Source organism: Macrotis lagotis, chromosome 8, assembly GCF_037893015.1.
Source record: "Macrotis lagotis isolate mMagLag1 chromosome 8, bilby.v1.9.chrom.fasta, whole genome shotgun sequence".
NCBI lineage: Eukaryota > Metazoa > Chordata > Mammalia > Peramelemorphia > Peramelidae > Macrotis > Macrotis lagotis.
This window is the reverse complement of record NC_133665.1, coordinates 56378526-56403394: the sequence shown is the minus strand read 5'-3', so window position 1 is coordinate 56403394 and position 24869 is coordinate 56378526. Positions and strand designations below refer to the sequence as shown.

The window sequence follows — 24869 nt, the reverse complement described above, 5'->3', positions numbered from 1 at the left end:
TCTTTTCTTATTGCTGAAGCTAACATTTGTAATACAACATTGAATAATAGTGGTGATAATGGGCATCCTTGTTTCACCCCTGGTTTTATTGGGAATGCCTCTAGCCTATCCCCATTCCATAAAATACTTGTTGATGGTTTCAGATAGATACTTTATTATAGTAGGAATGGGTGCTATATTTTGTTAAAAGTTTTTTCAGCACCTATTGATGTAATCATGACTTCTGTTAGGTTTGTTATTGATATAATTAATTATACTGACAGTTTTCCTAATATTAAACCAACACTGCATTCCTGGGATAAATCCTATTTGGTCATAATCTTAGTGATAACTTGACGTAGTCATTTTGCTAAGATTTTATTTAAGATTTTTGTATCTATATTCATCAGGGAGATAGTTCTATAATTTTCTTTCTCTGTTTTTGACTCTTCCTGGTTTAGGTATCAGTGCCATATTGGTGTCACAAAAAAAGTTAGGCAGAGTTCTGTCTTCACCTATTTTTCCAAAGAGTTTATATAGAACTGGAATCAATCATTCCTTAAATGTTTGATAGAGAGTTCATTGATAATCCATCTGGCCCTGAAGATTTTTTCTTAGGAAGTTCAATAATAGTTCTGGAATTTCTTTTTCTGAGATAGGATTATTTTTGTACTTAATTTACTTTTCATTTAACTTGGGTAACTTATATTTTTGTAAATATTCACCCATTTCATTTGTTGGCATAGAGTTGGATAAAATAGTCCCAAATTATTATTTTAATTTCTTCCTCATTGTTGGTGAATTCACCTTTTTCATTTTTGATACTAGCAATTGGGTTTTCTTTTTTTTTTAAATCAAATTGACCAGAGGCTTACCAATTTTATTGGTTTTTTTTTTTTTGTGAAACCAGCTCTTGGTTTTATTTATTAGTTCAATAGTTTTCTTGCTTCTTTTGATTTTATCAATTTCTCCTTTAATTTTTAGAATTTCTAATTTGGTATTTTACTGCGGGTTTTAATTTGTTCTTTCTATAGTTTTTTAGTTGCATGTTTATTTCATTGATTTTCTCCTTCTCTAATTTATTCATGTAAACATTTAATATAATCCCCTGACAGCCACCTTGAATGTATCCCATAGGTTTTGGTATGTTGTTTCATTATTGTTATTATCTAGGATAAAATAATTAATTCATTCTATAATTTGTTGTTTGATCTACTCATTCTTTAAAATGAAGTTATTCAGTTTCCAAATAGTTTTGGGTCTGTATCTCCCTGGCACAATATTGAATGTGATTTTTATTGCATTGTGATCTGAGAAAGATGTATTCACTATTTCTGCCTTTCTGCAATTGATTATTAGGTTTTTATGCCCTAGTATAGGGTCAGTTTTTGTGTAAGTGCCACGAACTACAAAAAAAAATGTATATTACTTTCTATCTCCATTCAGTTTCCTCCATAAGTCTATCATATCTAGATTTTCTAACAATCTATTTACCTCTTTAACTTCCTTCTTGTTTATTTTATAGTTACATTTATCTAAATCTGAGAGCAGGAGGTTGAGGTCTCTTACTAGTAGATTTTTGCTGTCTATGTCTTCCTGTAACTCCTTCAATTTCTCCTCTAAGAATTTGGATACTATACTATTTGGTGCATACATATTTAGTATTGAAATTACTTTATTGCCTATGCTACCTTTTAGGAGGATAAAGTTTCCTTCCTTATCTCTTTTAATAATATTTATTTTTGCAGCTGCTTTGTCTGAGATAAGGATTGCTACCCCTGCTTTTTTTCACTTCAGCTGAAGCAAAATAAATTTTGCTCCAACCTTCTCCCTTTACTCTAGATGTATCTCTCTGCTTCAGATGAGTTTCTTATGAGCAGCATATTTTAGGATTCTGTTTTTCAATTCAGACTGCTATTTGCTTATATTTTAAGGGAGAGTTCATCCCATTCATATTCAAAGTTATAATTACTAACTCTTTATTGCCCTCCTTGTTATTTTCCCTGTTTGTATTCCCCACCTTTTTTCCCTTTATCAATATTCCCAAGTATATTGTTTCCAAATACCACCACCTTCAGTGTGTTTGCCCTCCTAAATCCACCCCCCCCTTTTCCCCCTTTCCCTTTGCTCCTTCTTCCTTCCCTTCCTTCTGTTGATTCCCCTTTCTTCTCCCTTCTCTTTCCTGTTTTAACACTTTAAAGGTAAGATAAATTTCCTAACTCAGTGTGTTTGTGTATGTTAACTTTAAGCCAACCTGGTGAGAGTAAGATTAAGGTGGTTCTCACCTCCTCCCCTCTATTTCAATAAGTTCTTTGTACCTCTTAATGTAATAAGATTTACCCCATTCAATTTCCTCCATCTTCCCATCTCTTTACTGTCCCTTTTAAAGGAGCTATTGTTTTAAAATCATTCTATCTGAGTCATAGAAAGATAATGAATGCCCATCACTTCTGGCTATTCTACTAGAATTACATGTATTGAGAGTTATTAGAGTCTTTTTCCCAGGTAAGGATATATCTAGTTTCATCTTATTGGAAAACAGTTTCTCGAATAAATTATGTGTGTACATCTCTCCTAGCTAATTAAATTCTCTCTAATAGAGTTGCAATTCTCAAAAGTTGTTAAAATCTTTCTTCTAGGTAGGGATATTGCCAATTTCATCTTATTTGATAACAGTTTTTTTTCCTCCCCCCCACCTTTTTCTGAAAATTTTAACTTTTCATATGTCTCTTGAGTCTCCTGTTGGAAGTCTAGCTCTGGTCTTTTTATAAGGAAACATTGGAAAGTCTCCTATTTCATTAAATGTCCATCTTTTGCCCTGGAAGAAACATTTTTTCTGGATAATGGATTCTTGACTCCATTCCAAGCTCCCTTGCTTTTTGGAATATTGCATTCCAGGCCCTTCAGTCCCTTAATGTTGATGTTGGCTTCTTGGTATCTAAATGGTTTCTTTCTGGCTACTTGTAGGGCTTTCTCTTTTATCTGATAGTTCTGGAATTTAGCTACAATATTCCTTGGTGTTTTCATTTTGATATCCCTTTCTGAAGGGGATCTATGTATGTTTTCAATAATTATTTTGCCCTCTGGTTCCATGATATCAGGGCAGTTTTCCATCACTAAATTCTGTAATGTTGAGTCCAGGCTGTTTTTCTCTTCAATGTTTTCAGGAAGACTAATAATTTTTAGGTTATCTTTTCTCAATCTATTCTCGAGGTCACTGGTTTTGCTGATGAGGTATTTGCCATTTTCTTCTATTTTTTCAATTGTTTGGTTTTGTTTAACAAGTCCTTGTTGTCTCATGAAGTCATTGGTTTCCATAGACTACATTTTTTTAAGGGAAGAATTTTCTTCAATTACCTTTTGCAAAATTACCTCTTACAAAAATAGTTTTCCCTTTGATCATTTGAGGTTTTGAGAAAATTATTTTCTTTTTGCATTTGTCCAGTTGCATTTTTCCAAGGATTTATTTTCTTGTTGCAAGGTATTAATCTTCTCTTGGGATTCTTTTCCCAAATTTTCCAATTGATTTTTAAACTCCTTCCTGATTTCTTCAAGAAAATCTTTCTGTGCTGGAGACCACATCATTCTCCTCAGAGGTTCTATGTCTCTCTCAATTAGGATCTTTCCTTCTAGGAATTTTTCTATGGTCCACCCTTTTGCTGGCCTTCATTTTCCTAAGATCTTGTGCTGGGAGAGAGGCTTGTTCACAGAAGTTTGGTGGTGGGAGCCCTAGAGGTTTTACTCACAGAGTGTAATATCTTCTCCAGGCCAGTGGTGGGTGCTAGAGGCTGGAACCTACCCTCTGGCCCTTCCTGTAAGTCCCAGACCATTAGTCCCATGGTCACACCTCCACTCTAGTTGTTTCTTTGAGTGAAGGGGTTCCCTCAGAGAAAGCTCCCTGGGGCTGATCTTAGATTAGTCCAATTCTGACCCTGCCCCCACTAGCTGTCTATGCTCTGCACTTGCCATACCCCTGATCCCCAAAGATAGACCCTGAGATAAATGTTCTTTTCCTAACTTCTCTTTCTGAGTTTTGTCAATAGGACTTCCATTAAGAGGTTTATTTCATATTGTTTATGAGGGAAGATCAGGAGACCTTAGCAGGGCCTGGCTTCTCTCTGCCATCTTGGCCAGAAGTCTCCTGTCCTTTGTTTCCAAAGAAGGCCACAATATCAGGGAGGTGATGCCATGACTAGCTTGTGAATTGGATTTGAGTGAGGGTGCACCAGCCTCACTTTCTCCATCAGAGCCATCTGGGTCCAGCGGCCAGATACAAATCAGGACTATTGGAGATAACCCTGCATGTGGGGCAATCAGGGTTATGTGACTTGCCCAAGGTCATACAGCTAGTGACTTAAGTGTCTGAGGCTGGACTTGAACTCCTGTTCTCCTGATTCCAAGGCCAGTGCTCTAACCATTGTGTCATCTAACTCCCCACCTGTTCTGAAAACCAGACAGGCAGTAAGGTGATGCAGATAAAATGTTGGGACTGGAGTCTGGATGATTTCTCTTCATTAATTCAATTCTAACTTCGAACATTTATTGGCTGTGTGATTCTGGGCCAGTCATTTAACCCAGTTAGCCTCAGGTACCTCATCTATAAAAGGAGCTAGAAAAGTAAATGACAAACCATTTCTCTGCTAAAAAAAACTCCAAATGGAGTCATGAACAGTCAGACATGATTGAAAACTGACTGAACAGGAAGAACAACATATCATTTTCCCTTCTTAACCTAGATATATTTATTTTAATTATATAGAAGCTTTCCAATTCCAGGTAACCAAGATTATTTATTTTATTTCTTCTAATTGTCTTACCCCTTGTTTAAGAATTCATTTCATATGTGGCAAATATTATTATCCCTATTCTCCAGTTGAGAAGCTGAGACTCAAAAGAAAGGATTTGTGCAAGACCATACAACAAGGTAACCAAAACAGAAGTTGACTTAAAATATTTTGACTTCAAGTTTTGAGGTTACATCTCTTTATAATTGTGTGGTAACTGATTTTTAATAGGAAAAATTCTTTACTCGTTTTAAAACACAAATCAGGAGACTAAATAGAGGAACCAGGGATGAGTGGTACTGATGTACAAAATAATAGCATCATAAACATAATGGTAATGACAATTGATCTTCATATAATGCCAAACAGATGGTGCTTTATTAATGATGAAAGAAAAATGGGCTTAATTTAAAGCCTCCATTTCCCCCTGACATGTTTAACTGACTGATCATTTGCTGATCGGTGTATATTGAATTATTTTGCATTTTAATTATGGTTTAATAGTCTCAAGATATTCAATTTCAAATCTTAGAGTTGATTTTCATGATATCAATCTTTTAAAGGTGAGGTAAATGATGTCTAATATAACAGGATTCTGGCCTAAAGGATTTCTTCTTCTCTACCCCCCTCCCTCCCTCCCCCTTTACCCAAGTGCTATATAAGATGAATGTAAACATAGAAGAATCAATGGATTTGTGATCAGAGAATATGATTTTGAGTCTTGGGTCTTTTACTTTATGTTTGACCTTCAGGAATCCCTGACACTTATTTGGGCTCCTGATTTCCTTGTATGTAAAAATGAAGGAATTGGATTAGATAATCTCTATTTGTTGTTCAATTGCTTCTGACTCTCCATGACTCCATTTGAAGTTTTCTTGACAAAGATAATGGAGTAGTTTGCCATTTTCCTCTCTAGCTCACTTTACAGAAGAGAAAACTGAGGCAAATAGGGTTAAGTAGACTTGCTCAGGGTCACATAACTAGTAAGTATCTGAGGCTGGGTTTGAACTCATGATGATGAGTCTTCCTGATTCAAAACCCAATACTCGATCCATTCTGCCAATTAGGTGTCATAATAATTGCTATGAGTCAGTATGAATCTTGGCAATTTATAAAAACAAGAAGCAGCCTGGAATCTGTAGAATTTCAGTACTATGTCTTATTGATGTTGCTTTTTTTGTTTATATCCAGGAAGCTGAACTTATTCGAAATATTCAAGAACTTCTGAAAAGAACCATAATGCAAGCTGTTAATCAAATAAAGTAAGACACCTTCTTTCTAACATCTTTGTGTTGCTAATCAGTCCCTTAAAAATAGCTTTGTGTCACTTGGTGTTTTTATCAGTCTTTCCTCAAAAGAAAGAAAAGACACATTTCATGCATGAATCAAAGGGATGTTTTGTGTTGGGGCCAGATTGAGAACTGGTTGCTAAATTTTTCAGTACAAGCCTTTATTTTATACCTCAGAAATAGGTACAAATAAAGGTGTGATTTATTGTTTGGTTGATTAGCTAAACTTAATAACGTTATGAAGAAAATGTTAAAAATTCATATTAAATGTAAAAGTGCTTTGTACATATATATATTTGGGGGATAGGGAAATGATTATTTATCTTTGGATGGGTGTAAAAGACTAGCGCCTTGATTTTTTGGATGATTTAGAGAATACCTATTAGAAATTGAGAGTTAGCGTAGTTGTAATGCTAGATTGAACAAAAAACATGATGATCATGGTATATAACCACAATTTGCTCTATTGGAATAATCATTGAACATTGGAGCTTTGCATGTAACCTTATCTGATGAACTGTTTTCAAATCCTAATTGTTTCTTATTACCATTGGAAATTTATTTATCTTCTCTAGACTTTTCTCCTTATATTAATAAAATGAGGTGGTTTGACTAGATTTCCAAGGTCTCTTCCGAACATAAATTCAAGGTTCCTATTAAGCAAAAAATGATAATTTCCATTTTAAAAATGAGAAAATTACGCCCGAAGGGCAACAAAAATGTGCATACCCTTTGACCCAGCAATACCACTACTGGGTCTATATCCTGAAGAGATGGTGGGAAAAGGGTGAAAACATTCCTTGTACAAAAATATTTATGGCAGCCCTGTTTGTGGAATTGGAAATCAAGTAAATGTCCTTCAATTGAGGAATGGCTTAGCAAACTGTGGTATATGTATGTCATGGAACAATATTGCTCTATTAGAAACCAGGAGGGACGGGATTTCAGGGAAGCCTGGAGGGATTTGCATGGTCTGGTGCTGAGTGAGATGAGCAGAAATGGAAAAACACTGTATACCCTAGCAGCAACATGGGAGTGATGATCAACCTTGAGGGACTCGCTCATTCCATCAGTGCAACACTAGGGAACAATTTTGGGCTGTCTGAAAAGGAGAGTGCCATCTGTATCCAGATAAGGAGCTATGGAGTTTGAACAAAGTTCCAGGACTATTCCCTTTAATTTAGGAAAAAAATAGACATCTTATTGTCTGATCTTGTTACCTCTTAGACTTCTTGTCTCTTCTTTAAGGATATGATTTCTCTCTCATCACACCCAATTTGGATCAAGGTACAATATGGAAACAAAGTAAAGACTGACAGATTGCTTTCCGTGGGGGTGGGGGGTGGGGGGTGGGGGGAGGGAAGTAAGATGGGGGGGATTGTAAATCTCAAATAATATCTAATAAAAATAAATTTTTAAAAAATGAGAAAAAGGGGCAGCTAGGTGGCGCAGTGGATAGAGCATAGGCCTTGGAGTCAGGAGTACCTGGGTTCAAATCAGACCTCAGACACTTAATAATTACCTAGCCATGTGGCCTTGGGCAAGCCACTTAACCCCATTGCCTTGAAAAAGCTAAAAAAAATGAGAAAATTAGAGCTTAGAGAGAAAGGATCTTATTGCTAATAAGTAGTAATACTTCCAGGACTTTTTTTCAAATTCTGTGATTTTCCTTTTTCTTCATGTTTTTCTTCTACATAACCATGGACCTACAGTTTTTCCTCTGCATGATAAACATGTATGTGCATGCAGACACACCTCACTTTATATGAAAATCAAGATATATACAATACATTTATAGTCACATGCTGTATGTGATACTGAGATACACAATCAGTATGCAAATATGTGCATATATATATATATATATATATATATGCATTATACACATACTGAGTTTTGAAACAGGTAAGTATATCCAACAAGACTAAGAATCCATGTTCTTTTCATTTCTTGGTTGATGCTGACACCTGGTGGACAATATGAAATAGAATTTCTTCTGGAATGTTCAGTTTCATGTGACCATTAATTTCATAGAATCCTAGGGTTTCAAAACTGGAAGAACCTCTCCCCAGAGGTCATCTCGTTCAAGCCAGTGGCCTCCAATAGCCTTTGCTTGGCCACATACAGTGACTGAAGCTCAACTGTATTTTCACTGATAAAAGAATAATTACTTTAATATTAATCATTCTTATTTAAGTAGCGCTTCCAAGTTACAAGGCACTGTTCACCCCTTTTCAAGATGATAATACATGTATCATTATTGATATTTATAGATAAGGATTTTGACTTAAAGAGATTACTGACAAGTGATTATCATACAGCTAGTAAATAGTCAGGACCACTAGGTCCAAATGCCTATACCATACTCTTTTTCCCAAGGGACATAACTATATATTGCCATACTCTGAATTAGAGTACTGGAACAGATGGCCTCATTAGGTTTCTTATCTAGCTCTAGGATTCCAGAGCTCATGGCTCATAACTCTAAGGAAGGTACTGACATATGGGAGAAGGAGGATTTCCTCTCTTTTAAGATGTGCTTCCTTTCCATGCTACAGTATGCTATCAAAGAAAGATTTTTTCCCCTCATGCTTAGTGTCTCACAGTCCTTCATTAGGGCTATGAATCTCATAGTATAATGTTGGACTTAGAATCTAGAAGACCTTGGTTCACATCCACCTCTGAGGCTGACTATCCATGTGATATTGAGCAAGTCACTTAATCTCTATGAATTTCAATTTCCTCATATGTAAAATGAAGGGTTGGAATTGAAGGATATTCATCCTTGCCAGCTAGACTTGACGTCTTTTATGGTCCTTTCTGGTTCTTAAAACTATGATGTTATGAGAAGAGATGAGTCTCTGAGTGATGGAGTTGGGTTAATGAGATGCACAGGTTGGTGGAGGAAAGGAAGAAAGGATCTTTTTTTCACTGTCCAGGGATCAGTATGGCTTCTCCCTCATATTATTTTGCCCCAGGTGAAAGAATTTACCTTTGGTCCATGGTTAGCATTTCAACTCTGGCCCTCAAATGATTTTCTAATCTGGGACTATGTACTTTCATTCAAAGCCTCTAGTGTCAGATATGGTGGTAACCCTGGATTCTCAAAGTCCAGGTCACTATAGTACAAGCTCCTACCAGGGAAGAAAGGTTTTAAGAATGGGACAGCAATAGGCTAGATCATACATTTAGTTCTTCTAACTTACAGTTTCTGTCACCTATGAAATGTCTATAAATAAGTTTATGTGATGAAAAGGAGAAACAGAAAATATGAGGATCCTGGAGGAAAAAGAAAATACCCAGGATGGTGAGAACAGAATATCATTGAAGACTCAGTTTTCTCTGAGTTTAGAAGTTGGGATAGTGGGGGGGAGAGGGGAATATATGCTTCAGGAAACAGGGATCAAGAAAATTATACAGTAAGGAAGTAATGTGATATGTAGCAATATTTGCTACCCAATTAGGTGATTTAGAGTTAACAACCCATTAATGTAGAACCAGAAGAAGGCCAAAAATAAGTGAGGCAATTCACCCAAAGCTACACTTTGGAGATATTAGTCATTGCAGCTAACATTTTGTTATCTAGATGCCAGGTGAATCACTTTGATCCCTGGTCTCTTATCACCAATAAGCCACAAATTATCTTGGACTGGTAAAGTACCAAGACTGATGGGGTCTTCTTTGCCTTCTGTCTGCCATTCTGAGATTCACAGAGTAGCAAATCAATAGACCTACAAGAAATCCTTGAAGTAGAGAATAGAATGTCTGAGCTGGAGGGTCCTTTACCAAATATCTGGATTAACCTCATTATTTTATAATGGTAGAAATTGAAGATCAAAGAGAAGGAAATGATTCAGGATTCTACAGCTAGTAATTTTCAGAGTCAGGTTTTGAACCTGGAAATGTATTCAACAATGCAAGATCAGTATCCCCTCCATTACACCACATCTGTTCCTTTGCAGGAATCTGGGATGGGATTCTCTTTCAGACTCTTCCATTCAGCTTCAGTGGGATAATTTTAAATTTCTTTTCACCAATGTTCTTCTTCTTTTCCTTTTAGGCTGAACAGAGACCACAAGGAAATCTGTGAAATGGACTATTCAGATAAGGTTGAGACCTACAACATTGATGAAATGTGTGCCCGTTACAACAACAAAAGCACCAACATACAGTTCCACCCTCATTCAACCAAGTTTGAAGACAGGTAAAAATATTATGCTTATATGTCAACTCATGACTTCAGGGTCATGATCTTCTGGGAATGCTAATATGTCAGGCTCATGGTATAAGTTAGGGAGGAGGGAGAAAAAACCTGTATGACCACATATTTAGTTCCATTTAATTCTGGAAAGAATTTTTAAGTTCATGTTTAATATGTGAGCAAGCCTGATTGGAAATTTTCATTAGCATTAGTTTTAAATGGAATGATTAATCCTTATTGAACATGGTAAGAGTAAGTATATATCCTCTTTCTAATCTTGTTACTCCTCCACCATCCACCCAGTCAAAAGATTCATTTCCTTTCCCTCCACCATTTTTTAAATGTCTTCTCTCTGATTTCCATCCCTCCATTCTCCACTTCTCATATCCATCCCATGGTCAGACAAATCTTCCTAAACCATAACCCTTATCATAATACTTCTACCAAAAGACATTCAAAAACCTCAAATGAATGAAAAAATTTATGAATCACTTACTATGTATCTTATTATTTATCTAGAGAGGCTAAGCTCTAGATAAATTCTCTAGTCTGGACCCAAGATCCCTAACATTCTAGTCACAAGTTTAACTTCCCACTCATCACATTCTATTTCCTTGTACCTCCATCTAAACTAGTTCACTGCCCATGGTTCATATCACATGCTTTCCTCTCTTAAGTGCCTTGCTTATGTTTTTCCCTGTTTGGAATATGTTTCTCTCCACATCTCAATCTACTGAAGGACTTTTTTGACAATAGTATTTTTCCCAATTACATGTAAAGATAGTTTTCGACATTCGTTTTTTTAGAAAATTGTGAGTTCCAATTTTTTCTACCTCTCTTCCTCCATTGCTTCTCCATTTCCCAAAATGGCAAGCAATCTGATATAAGTTTCCATGTGCAATGATGTTAAACAAATTTACTCGTTAGTCATGGTGTAAAAAAAAAGAAACCAAACAAAAGAAAAAGAAACTGAAAAAAAAATTTTAAAAAGTGAAAATAGTAAGCCTTTCTCAGAATATGGAAAGAATTTCCCCTCATGAGTTTTTGAAATTGTCTTGGAATGTTGCATATCTGAGAAGAGCTAAGTCCATCACAGTTGATCAATAAACAATGTTGCTGTAACTATGTATAATGTTCTCCTGGTTCTGCTCACTTCACTCAGCATCAGTTCATATGAGTCTTTCCAAATTTTTCTGAAATCATCCTGCTCATCATTTCTTATAGCTAGATAATATTCCATTGCTTTCTTATACTCCATCTCATTAAGCTATTCTTCAATTGATGGCCATACCTTCAATTTTTAATTCTTTTAAGACCAATCATTCTTTAAAGGTCCAACTGAGGTGCTGCCTCCTTCAGAAAGCTTTCCCAGATCTCCACAGTCAAAAGTACTCTCTCCTAACTGTGAATATATAGATCATATTTTTTGGTAACTGCTCCTTTAGCATTTTTTCCCTCTGCCTTATGCTGTAGCCCAATTCAAAAATCTTTTATTAAGGGCCTCCCACAGATATATGGCACTCTGTTAGGCATTATAGATATAAAAGAAAAAGACAAACCAAAAGATCTCCTACCTTCAATGAGTTTATAATTCTTAGAATTACCTTAAAATTGTACTAATCTCAATTGTACCACAATAATACAATTATATTGTAGTTATGTAAATCTGTGCCTTAGTTTCTACTAGACTTCATTAGATACCTGAGGGAAGAGATCCCATCCCTTCTCCACTTTTGTTCTGTAGTTCACTCCCAACCCTTCAATGCTAAGGAGTCTGTAGATTAGAGGTCAGTTTCTATTGATAGTGTGAGGATCGAGTGAAGACATTTCCCTTAGGTAATACCCCAGACACTTAAAAAAATAGGAAAAAAATTGATAAATAGGTATGTTTCCACATATTTTAGACCACCACCATCATCATCACTCACATGGGGTGCAAAGGTTTATATTTTTTTTTCTTCTCAACAACCTTGTGAGATAAGGACAAGAAGGTGTATTTATTTTGCAAGACAATGGGGTTAAGTGACTTGCCCAAGGCCACCCAGCTAGGGAATTATTAAATGCCTGAGGTCAAATTTGAACTCAGGTCCTCCTGATTCCAGGGCCAGTGCTCTATCCACTGTGCCACCTAGCTGCCACTGACAAGAGGTATTTATTGAAGAGCAAACTGAGGTTTGTTAAGATGAAGGGATTTGCCAAACTCTAATAATAGCTAATAAAAGTTGTATTCAGAGAAATTTCTAATGCTGGGAAGGAACCTAACAAATCCAACCCCCCTCATTTTTAAGACCCGTAAAATGAGGGAATATTTGTGTATATGTATTTCAACAACCTTGAAAATTACCTTAAAAAGTCTGGGGATTGTAAATATTTGTTGAAATGAATTCAAAACCTTTTACAACCAGACCCTTTCCTACCTTTCCTGCCTTCATATATCTTGCTCCCTGCCACATACTCTACTCTCCAATGACACAGATTTCCTAACTAACACATACTATATTTCCCAATTCTGGGTATTTCATTTCCCAGACTGGCATGTTCTCCTTTCTCACATCAAGGTTTCCCTTCAAGTCTTATCTAAAATCCAGTCTCTTTTGAGAAACCTTTCTTATTCCTCTTTAATTTCCAACTTATCCTGGATTAAATTTTATATGTACATGGTTGTTTGCATGTTTTCTACCCTTCTTGGGCTATGATCTCTTTGAGTGAATGGACCATATTCTACCTCCCTTTGTATTTCCAGTGTTTAGCAGAGGGCCTAGTCTATAGTAGACGTGTAATAGATGCTAATTGACTGACTCTAAAGGAAGGATATATAACTTATTCCATATTTCTAGCTAGTAAATGTCTAAAACTCAGCTCTCAGAAGAGCTTCCCTAGGCCATTGCTATTTTGGGCGCAATGTTACTGTAACTCTTGCCTTTGGCCTCCTTTAATAAATTCCTGTGATTCACAGATAATATTCTCTTGTGACTCTTAGATAATCTACTTCCCCACCACTCTCCACTCTATTAGTAGATGCCAATCTTTTTGAGGATTGGCATGGTATGTAATGTCTCTAATGACCAACAGGTGGCAAGCCATCACTATCAAATGAATTCCTTACTTCTATTCCCTTTATACTAGAGAGGAGCCTAGATTAGGTCTGAAACCTAATTTGCCTCAGGGGTCTTAGGGTAAATGAAAAAAATAAAGATTGTCTGTAGTATGTTTTTTCCCCTTTCTTTCTTGATGTGAATTGTTCAAGATGACAAATGTTCAAGGGGGGCTGGTGAACCTGGAAGAGGTTGATGGCCATACCTTCACTAGAATAGTTTGGGAGAGTGAAATGAAATAATAAGGGAAACATTCATAGGATAATAGATTTAGATTCCAAATAGAAATCTCATTATTTTACTCATGAGGGAACTGAAGCAGAGAGAGGTTAAGTGACTTTCCCAGGGACATACATCCACTAAATGTCTGTAGTTGGATTCAAACTCAGGCCTTGGTGACTTTATCTAGGTCTAACACTCAATTCAATACTCATCTAATTAGGGGTTCAAAAGATTCTCCAAGGCTGTCTGTCCCTCACTGTGTGGTTTTAAAGGTAGAGAAGATGGGGCAGAAGAAACTGTGAAACAAGTTCTGAAATTTGCCAGACATTATATAGAGCAAGGGTTCTTAACTTGGGTTCCATAGTCTTTAGAGAAACTTTAGGAGAAGGGTTATGCACTTGGATGAAAAAGAATCATTGCTTTCACTAACTTTTAACTAAAATTTAGTATTTCCTTCATTACATCATTTTCACAAACTTTTCTCACAAAAAAATTATTTCCTTCAATTAATTGTTCTGGGGTATCCATATTTTTCACCAGATTGTCAAAGGAGTTCATTTGATAAGAAGGTTAAGAACTTCTGGTTTAGAAGATGACAAACTTTTAATATCTGTCTCTGAAAAAAATGAAATTGGACCTATCTAGGGAATAGCCAGACAGAGTATTGTGTGAAAGGCAACAGGGTTTTGGAGTTATGGTTAGGGGTCAGACCTAAGCAGAAGAATGATTGAGGATTATGGAGGGTATTGAATTCATTCTGATTCAGGAAACTCTATTTTTCTTTTAAGAATCAAGTAGGTATAATGGTAGATGCTCTTTTCCCACAGAAAAAGAAGCAACTAACCCTGTCTTCAAAGATTTTTTTTGTTTTGTTTTGGTTTTTTTAGGTTTTTGCAAGGCAAATGGGATTAAGTGGCTTGCCCTAGGCCACAGGGCTAGGTAACTATTAAGTGTCTGAGTCTGGATTTGAACCCATGTACTCCTGACTCCAGGGCCTGTGCTTTATCCACTGTGCCACCTAGCTGCCCCTAAAATGTTTTTTTGTTTTGTTTCAATCAAAGATTTTTTAAACCAAAATGACAGAATTCAAGGCAATGATCCTAAATCCAAGTCAAAACCAAGAGACTGAAACCAGATGTTAACTTATGGACCTGGAAATCACAACTGGTAGCCAAACTCTTCCAGGGCTATAGAAAGGGAAAGGTAAATATTCTTCCTGGAAACTATCTCTCCTCTCTGAGGTATGAACACAGTAGACCCATTCAAAGACTATACAAAGGTACATTTATTATATACCTTAGGCATATGCTAGAATCCTCTCTGGGTAACTTGTAGCCAAGAACTATACTTTTTGTGTTTGGTTTAATGGGGGGAAACAACATGAAAACAATTATGATCAAACTATATACAGGATAAGCTGGAGATAGTCACAGATGGGGGGGTAAGTTGTGAAAGGTTTTGAATGCTAGAAGATTTTCTATATGATCTGGAGACAATAGGAAGGCTCTAGAGTTTATTGAATTGGGGGCAGTGATATGACCTAGTTGTGTTTAGGAAGACCAGTTTCACAGCTGAGTGAAATATAGACTAGAATAAGGGAGAGACATAAGACTAGAACCTTACAGTCAATGTAGCCTGTAAAGACCTCCATCACCTGTTATTCCCTAAAGTTCCAAGGTTTATTTCTGGTTGTGAACCCCATTCCCTCATCACTTCTTTCCTATCCTGGTTCTGAGAATTTGTCCTACTCTACACAAATTATGCCTCACATCATTCTTGCCTGCCTAAGCTTATCTCATGTCCTCAGTTAAGAATAGAAACTTCATGGAAGTCAGGAAACTTTTCTTCTCCTGAGTCCAGAATAGTTGTTCCATGATTCCTCAAACCATGGTGTCAAGAAATACTGACTTCTTTAACCATTTTCTGACCTCTTTAGTGCTTATACTCCAGAAACGTGGGCCAAGTTCACTCATGACAACATTTACCGGGCAGAACGGGAGAAGATGGCATCTGTCAATCTGCGACTCCTGATTAACAATATCCTTAATGACACTGCCGAGGACCTCCGTTTACAGTGTGATGTTGTCAATCTGGCCTTTACCAGGCGCTGTGAGGAGATGGAGGACACCAAACTTAAGCTGGAGTACCACCTGCACAAAGTGAGCACCATTCTGACTTTACCCTATCTACTCTCCACCTAATCCCCTCCCTGATTCAAAGCCCATGCTTTCAAAGTTCAGTTAGTCTATCAATAAGCATTTTCAAAATATCTACCATGAGCCTGCACAAATCTAATGGGGGACACAACATGCAAACAACTATGTACAAATAAGCTTTTTACTGGATAAATTAGTGATGATATTGTTTGTCCTTTGTTTTTGAAGAAGATCAATGACATCATGGAGTGAAGTCTTAACTTATGAGTGAATTGGATTTAAAAGGCAGAGTTGTACAAAACTATCAGCCTCAATCTCTTCCAGAGTCATCAAAGTCCAAGGACCTGATAAAAGTCAGGATGCTTGGTGAAAAACTGAGATGTTGAATGACTTTGGCATCTTTAATGCCTGACCAAACTCTTAAGTGCTTCACAGTACATGGCAACCTTCAGGGTCATTGAAATAAATAAATTAGAGATAATCAATAGAGGGAAAGCACTAGTATTAAGGGGAATCAGGAAAGACTTCTTGCATAAAGTGTCATTTTGGATTACATATGAAGGAAACAAGAGAAGGCAGAAGACAGAGATGAGGAGGAAGAGAATTCTAGGCATGGGGAACAGCCAGTAAAAATGTCAGAAGTTCAGAGACAGATTATTTTATGTGAGAAACATTAAAGAAACCAGAGTCATTGGATTACAGAGTACATAAAAGGAGTAAGGTATAAGGAGACTGGAAAAGAAAGGGATGAGACATGTAATGAAGGACTTTCCAAAGCATTTTTTTTCATCCTGGAAGTGATAAGGAATCAGAGCTTAATGAATAAAGGCTATATATATAATCATGAGCAACTAGACAGTGCAATGAATAGAGTGCTGGGCCTCATGTCAAGAACATTCATCTTTATGAGTTCAAATCTAGCCTCAGACATTTATCAGGTGTGTGTTGTCACTTATCCCTATTTGCCTCAGTTCCTCCTCTGTAAAATAGGATGGAGAAGAAAATAGCAAACCATTCTGAATTTTTACCAAGAAAACTTCAAATGGAGATATGATTTAAAATGACTAATCAACAACATAATCATATCTGCCCTTTAGGAGGATCAATTTGACAATTGAATGGAGAATGAATTGGGATGGAGAGAAATTTATGGTAGGGAAATCATTCAATATGCTATTATAATAGTCTAAGTCTATTAAGAGTCCATACCAGAACAGTGGTAAATGTAAGAGGAGAGAAAGAAGTGGGGTATATGAGACATGTTCAGTGACACAGAACTTCAATTTATAGTTAGATAGAGACTCTTAAGTAATCTAGTCCATTAACTTAGTATAGCAATCCTTTCTCTAGAACCCTCATTATTTATCATCTGGTCACTGCTTGGAGTCTTCCTCTGACCACTGATTTTATCCTATAACAGCTCTTTCTATTATCAGATATCTCTGATTGCTAGGAAACTTTTCCTTGGTTTAAGCCAAAAACTACTTCCCTATTATCTAGTTTGTTGGAATGTGTGGGCACACCCTCATTTTATAAAACCAAAAGGTGAAATATTTCATTCAAAGTTCTATAGTTGAAAAATAGCTAAGTTGACGTTCTAATGCAGATCTTATCTATGTCTAAAACCTTAATTCTTAACACAACTTCCCATCACTGGTCTTAGTTCTGCAAAGTTCTTCTTTTTAGCCAGGCTCAAGTGCCTGAACCCAGGAAGGGTTATTTATCAGTCCTTCCTGAGTCAATTCTATGACTTCTCTAACCCAGAACCATAGCCTGAGCCCTAAGGCTTCTTTTGGGGATGCACACAAATCACCCAAAAGTTCCTTATTCCAAGTCCAGAAGGGGGTTCTAGTCACTAGTCTCTGGAGACTGGTAGCCAAGGTTCTTCTCTGCTGGGCACTTCTCACTCGAGTCCTTACTTTCCCAGCAAGCCCCAAACTGGTTTTTCTAAAAGCAAATCCCACTCAGCTGCTTCAAAATAATTTGACATTTGGGATAATTTGCTAGTTATAATGTGGGAGTGACTCATTGTAGGAAGGTCACATTCTAAGGCAGTTTTGAGTGGGAATAGATAAAAGCAACTCCTCTGCTTTTTCAGCAGAGGCCTATGTGCTCAGAACTTGGGGGGACCTCAGAGACCATCTGGTCCTGCTCTTGCCAGGGCAGGAATGACCTGTCCAGCATCCTAGACAAGCAATCTTCTGTCTTATGCTGGAAGACCTCCAAGGAGGTGGTCCTCATCACTACTCACTTGTGAAGTTAACCCTATCTTATGCTTCCTTCCTCTTTATCTTTAGATGGATAAGACCAGGCTCCCTATTAAATTTGCTGTGCCTTAGCTTCCTCATCTGCAAAATGTTTCTTCTTCTAAGAAACTTAGAATCATGAGGCTATGATACTTTACTTGCCATAACCTTCCTGCCAAATATATCTTAGCAGAGTACTTTCAAACTGTTAAGTGAACAAGATACTTAGCCGTTTTGACTCAGGTAACTCATATAAACTTTTACCCCTTCTAATTTGGCAAGGACTTCTTAAATGTTTCTTTCATTAAACAAATTCAGGCTAGAGTTCCATTAGCAAAGAGGAGGTTAAGAACACAGAAAGTTTTCTACAGTCTCCAAACTCAGTCCTACACCAATCTTGTGACCCTTTTCTCATTTTTCTGGTTGCTTTGTTTCATGGATCTCTGTTCTCTGAATGTTGGGACCAAGCCATAAAGTTGACCCTGTCATCACCATCTCCAAGCTTCTCCTGTGCTTAAGGGACAAATTTAACATTAGAGTTATAAGACATAAACATTCAGAAATGATATAATGTTTAGGAATTCAAAGACGAAAATGGTAGAAGGAAGGGGGTTTAAATTTTCCAAGGTTGAAATTTTCATGATGATTCATTCAAATGTCTGAGATGGGAAATAAGAAGGTTCATTTTTTTCCCCTTTGGTAAAGCTCAGAGGACATGGTGAAAGATAGAATTCACAGGGGTTACTTTAGGATTTGCTTGAAAGCTTCCTGGCTATCCATATAATTGGAGGCAACCATAGATACTCAGTCTCTTGCATACATACTTTGCTTCTTCCACAGATACTAAAAGAAATTAAAGACCAGGAAAACAATATTTCATCTCTCAAACAAGCCATCAGAGACAAAGAAATTCCCTTGAAAGTTGCTCAAACGAGGCTTTATCAGCGAGCTCAAAGGCCCAGTGTGGATCTTTGTAGGGACACAGCACAATTCAGGTAATAACTTTGTCCTGGTTTAACATAACTTATGTTTCTGTACATATATACTTTTAGTTAAACAGAAGATCATTGGGTCTGTTTTGAGATAATTCAGATGACAGCTTTGAATCTCCATCTTATTTATTGCTTTCTAGAGATATGTAAGTCCCTTAGCAAAACAATTAATTAAGATATTAAATAAAGAGAAAATTAAATACTTTAACATTCTCAGTGCCCATACACAAAGGAGCACAATATCTACTTGTCCAAAGGAGTTATAATCTCTTTTGTTTCTCTTATTCCCAACATATTGAAGGGATACAGATAAGATTGCTATTCCCAGAAGTCTGTATTAATAGTGCATATCCTCTGAGTTGGAGTATTTTTCCTAGGGCTCCTTCAGAAGAGGTTGAAGAATAGTTGACATCTCTTAATGTGGCCATAAAATGATCTGCATATGAGGCTAGGGATTTGGGATGCCATGGTTCTACAATTCTACATGGTGCTTCATTTCCAAGAAAAAGTCTTGAACTGCCCAAAGCAGATTTGGGCTTAAATCCAAAATCTAATACCTAACCTTTCACCTTCCCAAATCTCATTTTCATCATCTGAAAAATAATGATTATTTAAAAAAATATAGGAATATTGTGGAGTAAAGATACTTTTTTAAAAGCATCTGGGATTCAGATTTCATTAGTGTAGAGAACTCCCAGTGAGAAAATTTCCTCTAACAGATTGAAAAATTAAAAGTCATAAAGAGTTGCCTGGGGGAATTAAGTGATAGATTGATTTGTTGAGGGTCATAAAGGTAGCCAATATATGTCAGACAGGACTAGAATACAGATCTTATGATTCTTCAACTATTTTGGGTTTTTTTTTAAATTAAAGATTTTATTTAGAGCTTTACAATTTTCCCCCAATCTTACTTCCCTTACCCATCCCCCACAAAAGGCAATTTGCCAGTCTTTACATTGTTTCCATTGATCCAAATTGAGTGTGATGAAAGAGAAATCATATCCTTAAGGAAGAAACATAAAGTATAAGAGATAGCAAGATTAGACAATAAGATATCAGTTTTTTTTCTAAATTTGAGGTAATAGTCCTTGGTCTTTGTTCAAACTCCACAGTTATTTCTCTGGATACAGATGGTATTCTCCATTGCAGAGAGCCCCAAATTGTCCCTGATTATTGCACTGATAGAATGAGTGAGTCCATCAAGGTTCATCATTGCCCCCATGTTGCTGTTAGGTTGTACAGTGTTTTTCTGGTTCTTCTCATCTCACTGAGCATCAGTTCATGCAAATCCTTCCAAACTTCCCTGAATTCCCATCCCTCCTGGTTTCTAATAGAACAATAGTGTTCCAAGACATACATATACCACAGTTTGCTAAGCCATTCCCCAATTGAAGGATGTTTACTTGATTTCTAATTCTTTGCCACCACAAACAGGGCTGCTATGAATATTTTTGTACAAGTGATGTTTTTAACCTTTTCCCCCATCTCTTCAGGGTATAGACCCAGTAGTGGTATTGCTGAGTCAAAGGGTATGCACATTTTTGTTGCCCTTTGGGCATAGTTCAAATTTCTCTCCAGAAAGCTTGGATGAGTTCACAGCTCCACCAACAAAGTAATAGTGTCCCAGATTTCCCACAACCATTCCAACAATGATCATTATCCTTTCTGGTCATATTGGTCAGTCTGAGAGGTATGAGGTGGTACCTCAGAGAAGCTTTAATTTGCATTTCTCTAATAAGTAATGATTTAGAGCAATTTTTCATATGACTGTGGATTGCTTTGAGCTCCTCCTCTGTAAATTGCCTTTGCATATCCTTGGACCATTTGTCAATTGGGGAATGACTTTTTTTTAAAAATATGGCTCAGTTCTCTGTATATTTTAGAAATAAGTCCTTTGTCAGAAACAGTAGTTGTAAAATTGTTTCCCAGTTTATTACATTTCTTTAGATCTTGGTTACAGTGGTTTTGTCTGTGCAAAAGCTTTATAATTTAATGTAATTGAAATCATCTTGTTTGGTTTTAGTGATGTTCTCCATCTCTTACTTAGTCATAAACTACTTCCCATTTCATAGATCTGACAGGTAAACTAGTCCTTGATCTTCTAATTCACTTATAGTATTGTTTTTTATGTCTAAATCCTGTAACCATTTGGATCTTATCTTGGTATAGGGTGTGAGGTGTTGATCTAATCTAAGTTTCTTCCATACTAACTTCCAATTTTACCAGCAGTTTTATCAAAGAGAGAGGGTTTTTTTTTTTTTTTTTGCTAGGCAGTGGGGTTAAGTGACTTGCCAAGGCCACACAGCTAGGTAATTATTAAGTGTCTGAGGCTGGATTTGAATTCAAGTACTCCTGACTCCAGGGCCGGTGGTCTATCCACTGCACTATCTAGCCACCCCTAAAGAGAGAATTTTTATCCCAATAGCTGGACTCTTTGGGTTTATCAAACAGCAGATTGCTATAATCGTTTCTTGCTATTGCACCTAGTCCACTCTATTTCTTAGCCAATACCAGACAGTTTTGATGACTGATGCTTTATAATATAATTTTAGATCAGGTAGGGCTAAGTCACCTTTCATTCATTGAATCCCTGGAAATTCTTGACTTTTTAATTTCTCCATATGAATTTACTTACAACTTTTTTTAACTCATTAAAGTAATTTTTTGGAATTTTGATTGCTAGGGCACTAAACAGATTGTTTAGTTTTGGTAGAATTGTCATTTTTATTATATTAGCTCTATCTATCCATGAGCAGTTGATGTTTGCCCAGTTATTTAAATCTGATTTGATTTGTGTGAGAAGTGCTTTATAATTGTTTTCAAAAAGTTTCTGAGTCTGCCTTGGAAAATAGGTATTTAATATTGTCTGAGGTTACTTTGAATGGGATTTCTTCCTGCTGAATCTTGCTAGTCATATATGGAAAAGTTGGGGATTTATGAGGGTTTATTTTATATCCTGCAACTTTGCTAAAATTGCTAATTCTTTCCAGGAGTTTTTTGGATGATTTCTTGGGATTCTCTAGGTATATCATCATGTCATCTGCAAAGAGTGAGAGTTTTGTCTCTTCCTTCCCAATTCTAATTCCTTCAATTTCTTTTTCTTCTCTAATTGCTGAAGCTAACATTTCTAATACAATATTGAATAGTAGTGGTGATAATGGGCATCCTTGTGTCACCCCTGATCTTATTGGGAATGCCTCTAGCCAATCCCCATTGAATATAATGTTTGTTGATGGTTTCAGATAGATACTGCTAGATAGATACTGCTTATTATTCTAAGAAACAGTCAATTTATTCCTACATTCTGTAGTGTTTTTAGCAGTAATTGGTGTTGTATTTTGTCAAAAGCTTTCTCAGCATCTATTGATATGATTATATAATTTCTGATAGGTTTGTTGTAGATATAATTGATTATACTAACAGTTTTCCTAATATTGAACCAACCCTGCATTCTTGGGATGAATACTACTTGGTCAAAATATATCATCCTAGTGATAACTTGTAATTGTTTTGCTAAGATTTTATATATGATTTTTGCATCTATATTCATCAGGGAGATAGGTCTTTAATTTTCTTTCTCTGTTTTAACTCTTCCTGGTTTAGGTATTAGCACCATATTGGTTTCATAGAAAGAGTTAGGCAGAATTCTATCTTCCCCTATTTTTCCAAAGAGTTTATATAGAATTGGAATCAATTGTTCCTTAAATGATTGGTAGAATTCACTTGTGAATCCATCAGACCCTGGAGATTTTTTCTTAGGGAGTTCAATGATGGCTTGTTGAAGTTCCTTTTTCTGAGATAGGGTGGTTTAGATATTTAATCTACTCTTCATTTCACCTGCGTAACTTATATTTTTGTAAATATTCATCCATTTCACTTAGATTGTCAAATTTATTGGCATAGAGCTGGACAAAATAATTCCAAATTATTACTTTAATTTCCTCCTCATTGGTGGTGATTTCACCTTTTTCATTCATGATACTAGCAGTTTGGTTTTCCTCTTTATTTTTTAACCAAATTGACCAGAGCTTTAGCAATTTTATTGTTTTTTTTATAAAAACCAACTTTTGGTTTTATTTATTAATTCAATAGTTTTTGCTTTTGATTTTATTAATTTCAGCTTTAATATTTAGAATTTCCAACTTGGTATTTATTTGGGGATTTTTAATTTGTTCTTTCTCTAATTATTTTAGTTGCATATTTAGTTCATTGATTTCCTCTTTTTCTAATTTATTCATGTAAGCATTTAAAGATATAATATATCCTCTGACAGCTGCTTTGATTGAATCCCATAGGTTATGGTATATTGTTTCATTATTGTCATTATCTAGGATAAAATAATTAATTCTTCCTGTAATTTGTTGTTTGATCCACTCATTCTTTTTTGTTTAATTTTTTTATTTTGCAAGGCAAATGGGGTTAAGTGGCTTGCCCAAGGCCACACAGCTAGGTAATTATTAAGTGTCTGAGACCAGATTTGAACCCAGGTACTCCTGACTCCAAGGCCAGTGCTTTATCCACTGTGCCACCTAGCGACCCCTGATCTACTCATTCTTTAAAATGAGGTTATTCAGTTTTCAATTAGTTCTGTATCTATATCTCCCTGGCCCAATATTGCATATGACTTTTATTGCATTGTGATCTGAGAAAGATGTATTCACTATTTCTGCCTTTCTGCAGTTGATCATTAGGTTTTTTGCCCTAGTATATTGTCAATTTTTGTATAAGTGCCATGTATTGCAGAGAAAAAAGTATATCCCCCATTCAATTTCCTCCATAAGTCTATCATGTCTAGTTTTTCTAACAATCTACTTAGCTACTTAACTATTTACTTCCTTATTTCTTCAAGGAAGTCTTTCTGAGCTGGAGACCAGATCATATTATCTTCAGAGGTTCTAGGTCTCTCTGAGTTAGAGTCTTTTAGGGTCTTTTCCTTCCAAGAATTTTTTCTATAGATCCACCTTTCCACTGACCTTTCTTCATTTTGCTAAGACCTTGAGTTGGGGAGGGACTGGTTCACAGAGATTTGGTGTTGGGATCCCTAGAGGCTTTACTCACTGAGTGCAATACCTCCAGCCAGCCAGTTGGAGGTGCTGGTTGCTTTCTCTAGAGTGTCTGTGACCTTGATTGAGGCCTTCTCCCTTGGCCTGTAGGGAGTGATTGAAGCTGTTAAATACTTTTGTCTTCAATCAATGGTGGGCTTTACCCTGGGGTGAGGTTATCCCTCTCCCTATTGTCAGCTGAGTTGGTTCTTCTGCTCACACACCTGTGCCTGGGGCAGAAGGAATCTGGAATTGTGATTGTTCTGGGAAGAGGCCTCAGCCACAATGGAGGTGTGGACTGGAGTTCCTCAGACCAGAGGAGCCCAGGGATGATGTCTGCAGCTCTCTTGCACCAGAATTCTCCCCTGCCCCCCAACCCTGTCAGTAAGCTCCAACACCAATGCTTTGGCTGCCTAATTGACCCAAGTCCCTGTGGTGGAACAGGCTCTAGCCCTGTTGATCAAGCATGTCTGGCTCTTGGGCCTTCAGGCTCCCAGGGCTCCAACCCAGCTGCTAATCAGTCTGATATGCTGCTGATCTGCTCTCTGAACCTGGACTCACCCAGGACCACAGAAGACAAATCCTGAGGTAGATGTTCTTTCTCCTGGCTTTTCTTTTTGCGTTTTGTGGATCGGATTTATGTTGAGGTTTGTTTCATACCAGAGATGGGGAAAGATCAGGAGACTTTAGAACTGTGCCTGTTTTCTCTCCACCATCTTGGCTGGAAGTCCTTCTTCAACTATTTAAATAGGAAAAACAACCCATTCTAAGAAATATAATAAGATGAATGTGCTTTGGCAAGTATATAGCATTTTATCAATAGAATAGACTGATTTGGCATTACACATTTTTTCTGAAGGAAA

At 36.6% G+C, this 24869-nt stretch overlaps 1 protein-coding gene across 1 annotated transcript in view; it reads left to right on the top strand.

Annotated features, from left to right (window-relative positions):
• The window catches only part of TEKT4 (tektin 4), a 65477-nt gene that overhangs the window by 23342 nt on the left and 17266 nt on the right, over positions 1-24869 (top strand). The window contains exons 2-5 of the mRNA XM_074195997.1: positions 5955-6025; positions 10113-10256; positions 15507-15729; positions 18813-18967. Coding sequence (XP_074052098.1) covers positions 5955-6025; positions 10113-10256; positions 15507-15729; positions 18813-18967 — 593 coding nt within the window. The remainder of the gene's footprint in view (positions 1-5954; positions 6026-10112; positions 10257-15506; positions 15730-18812; positions 18968-24869) is intronic.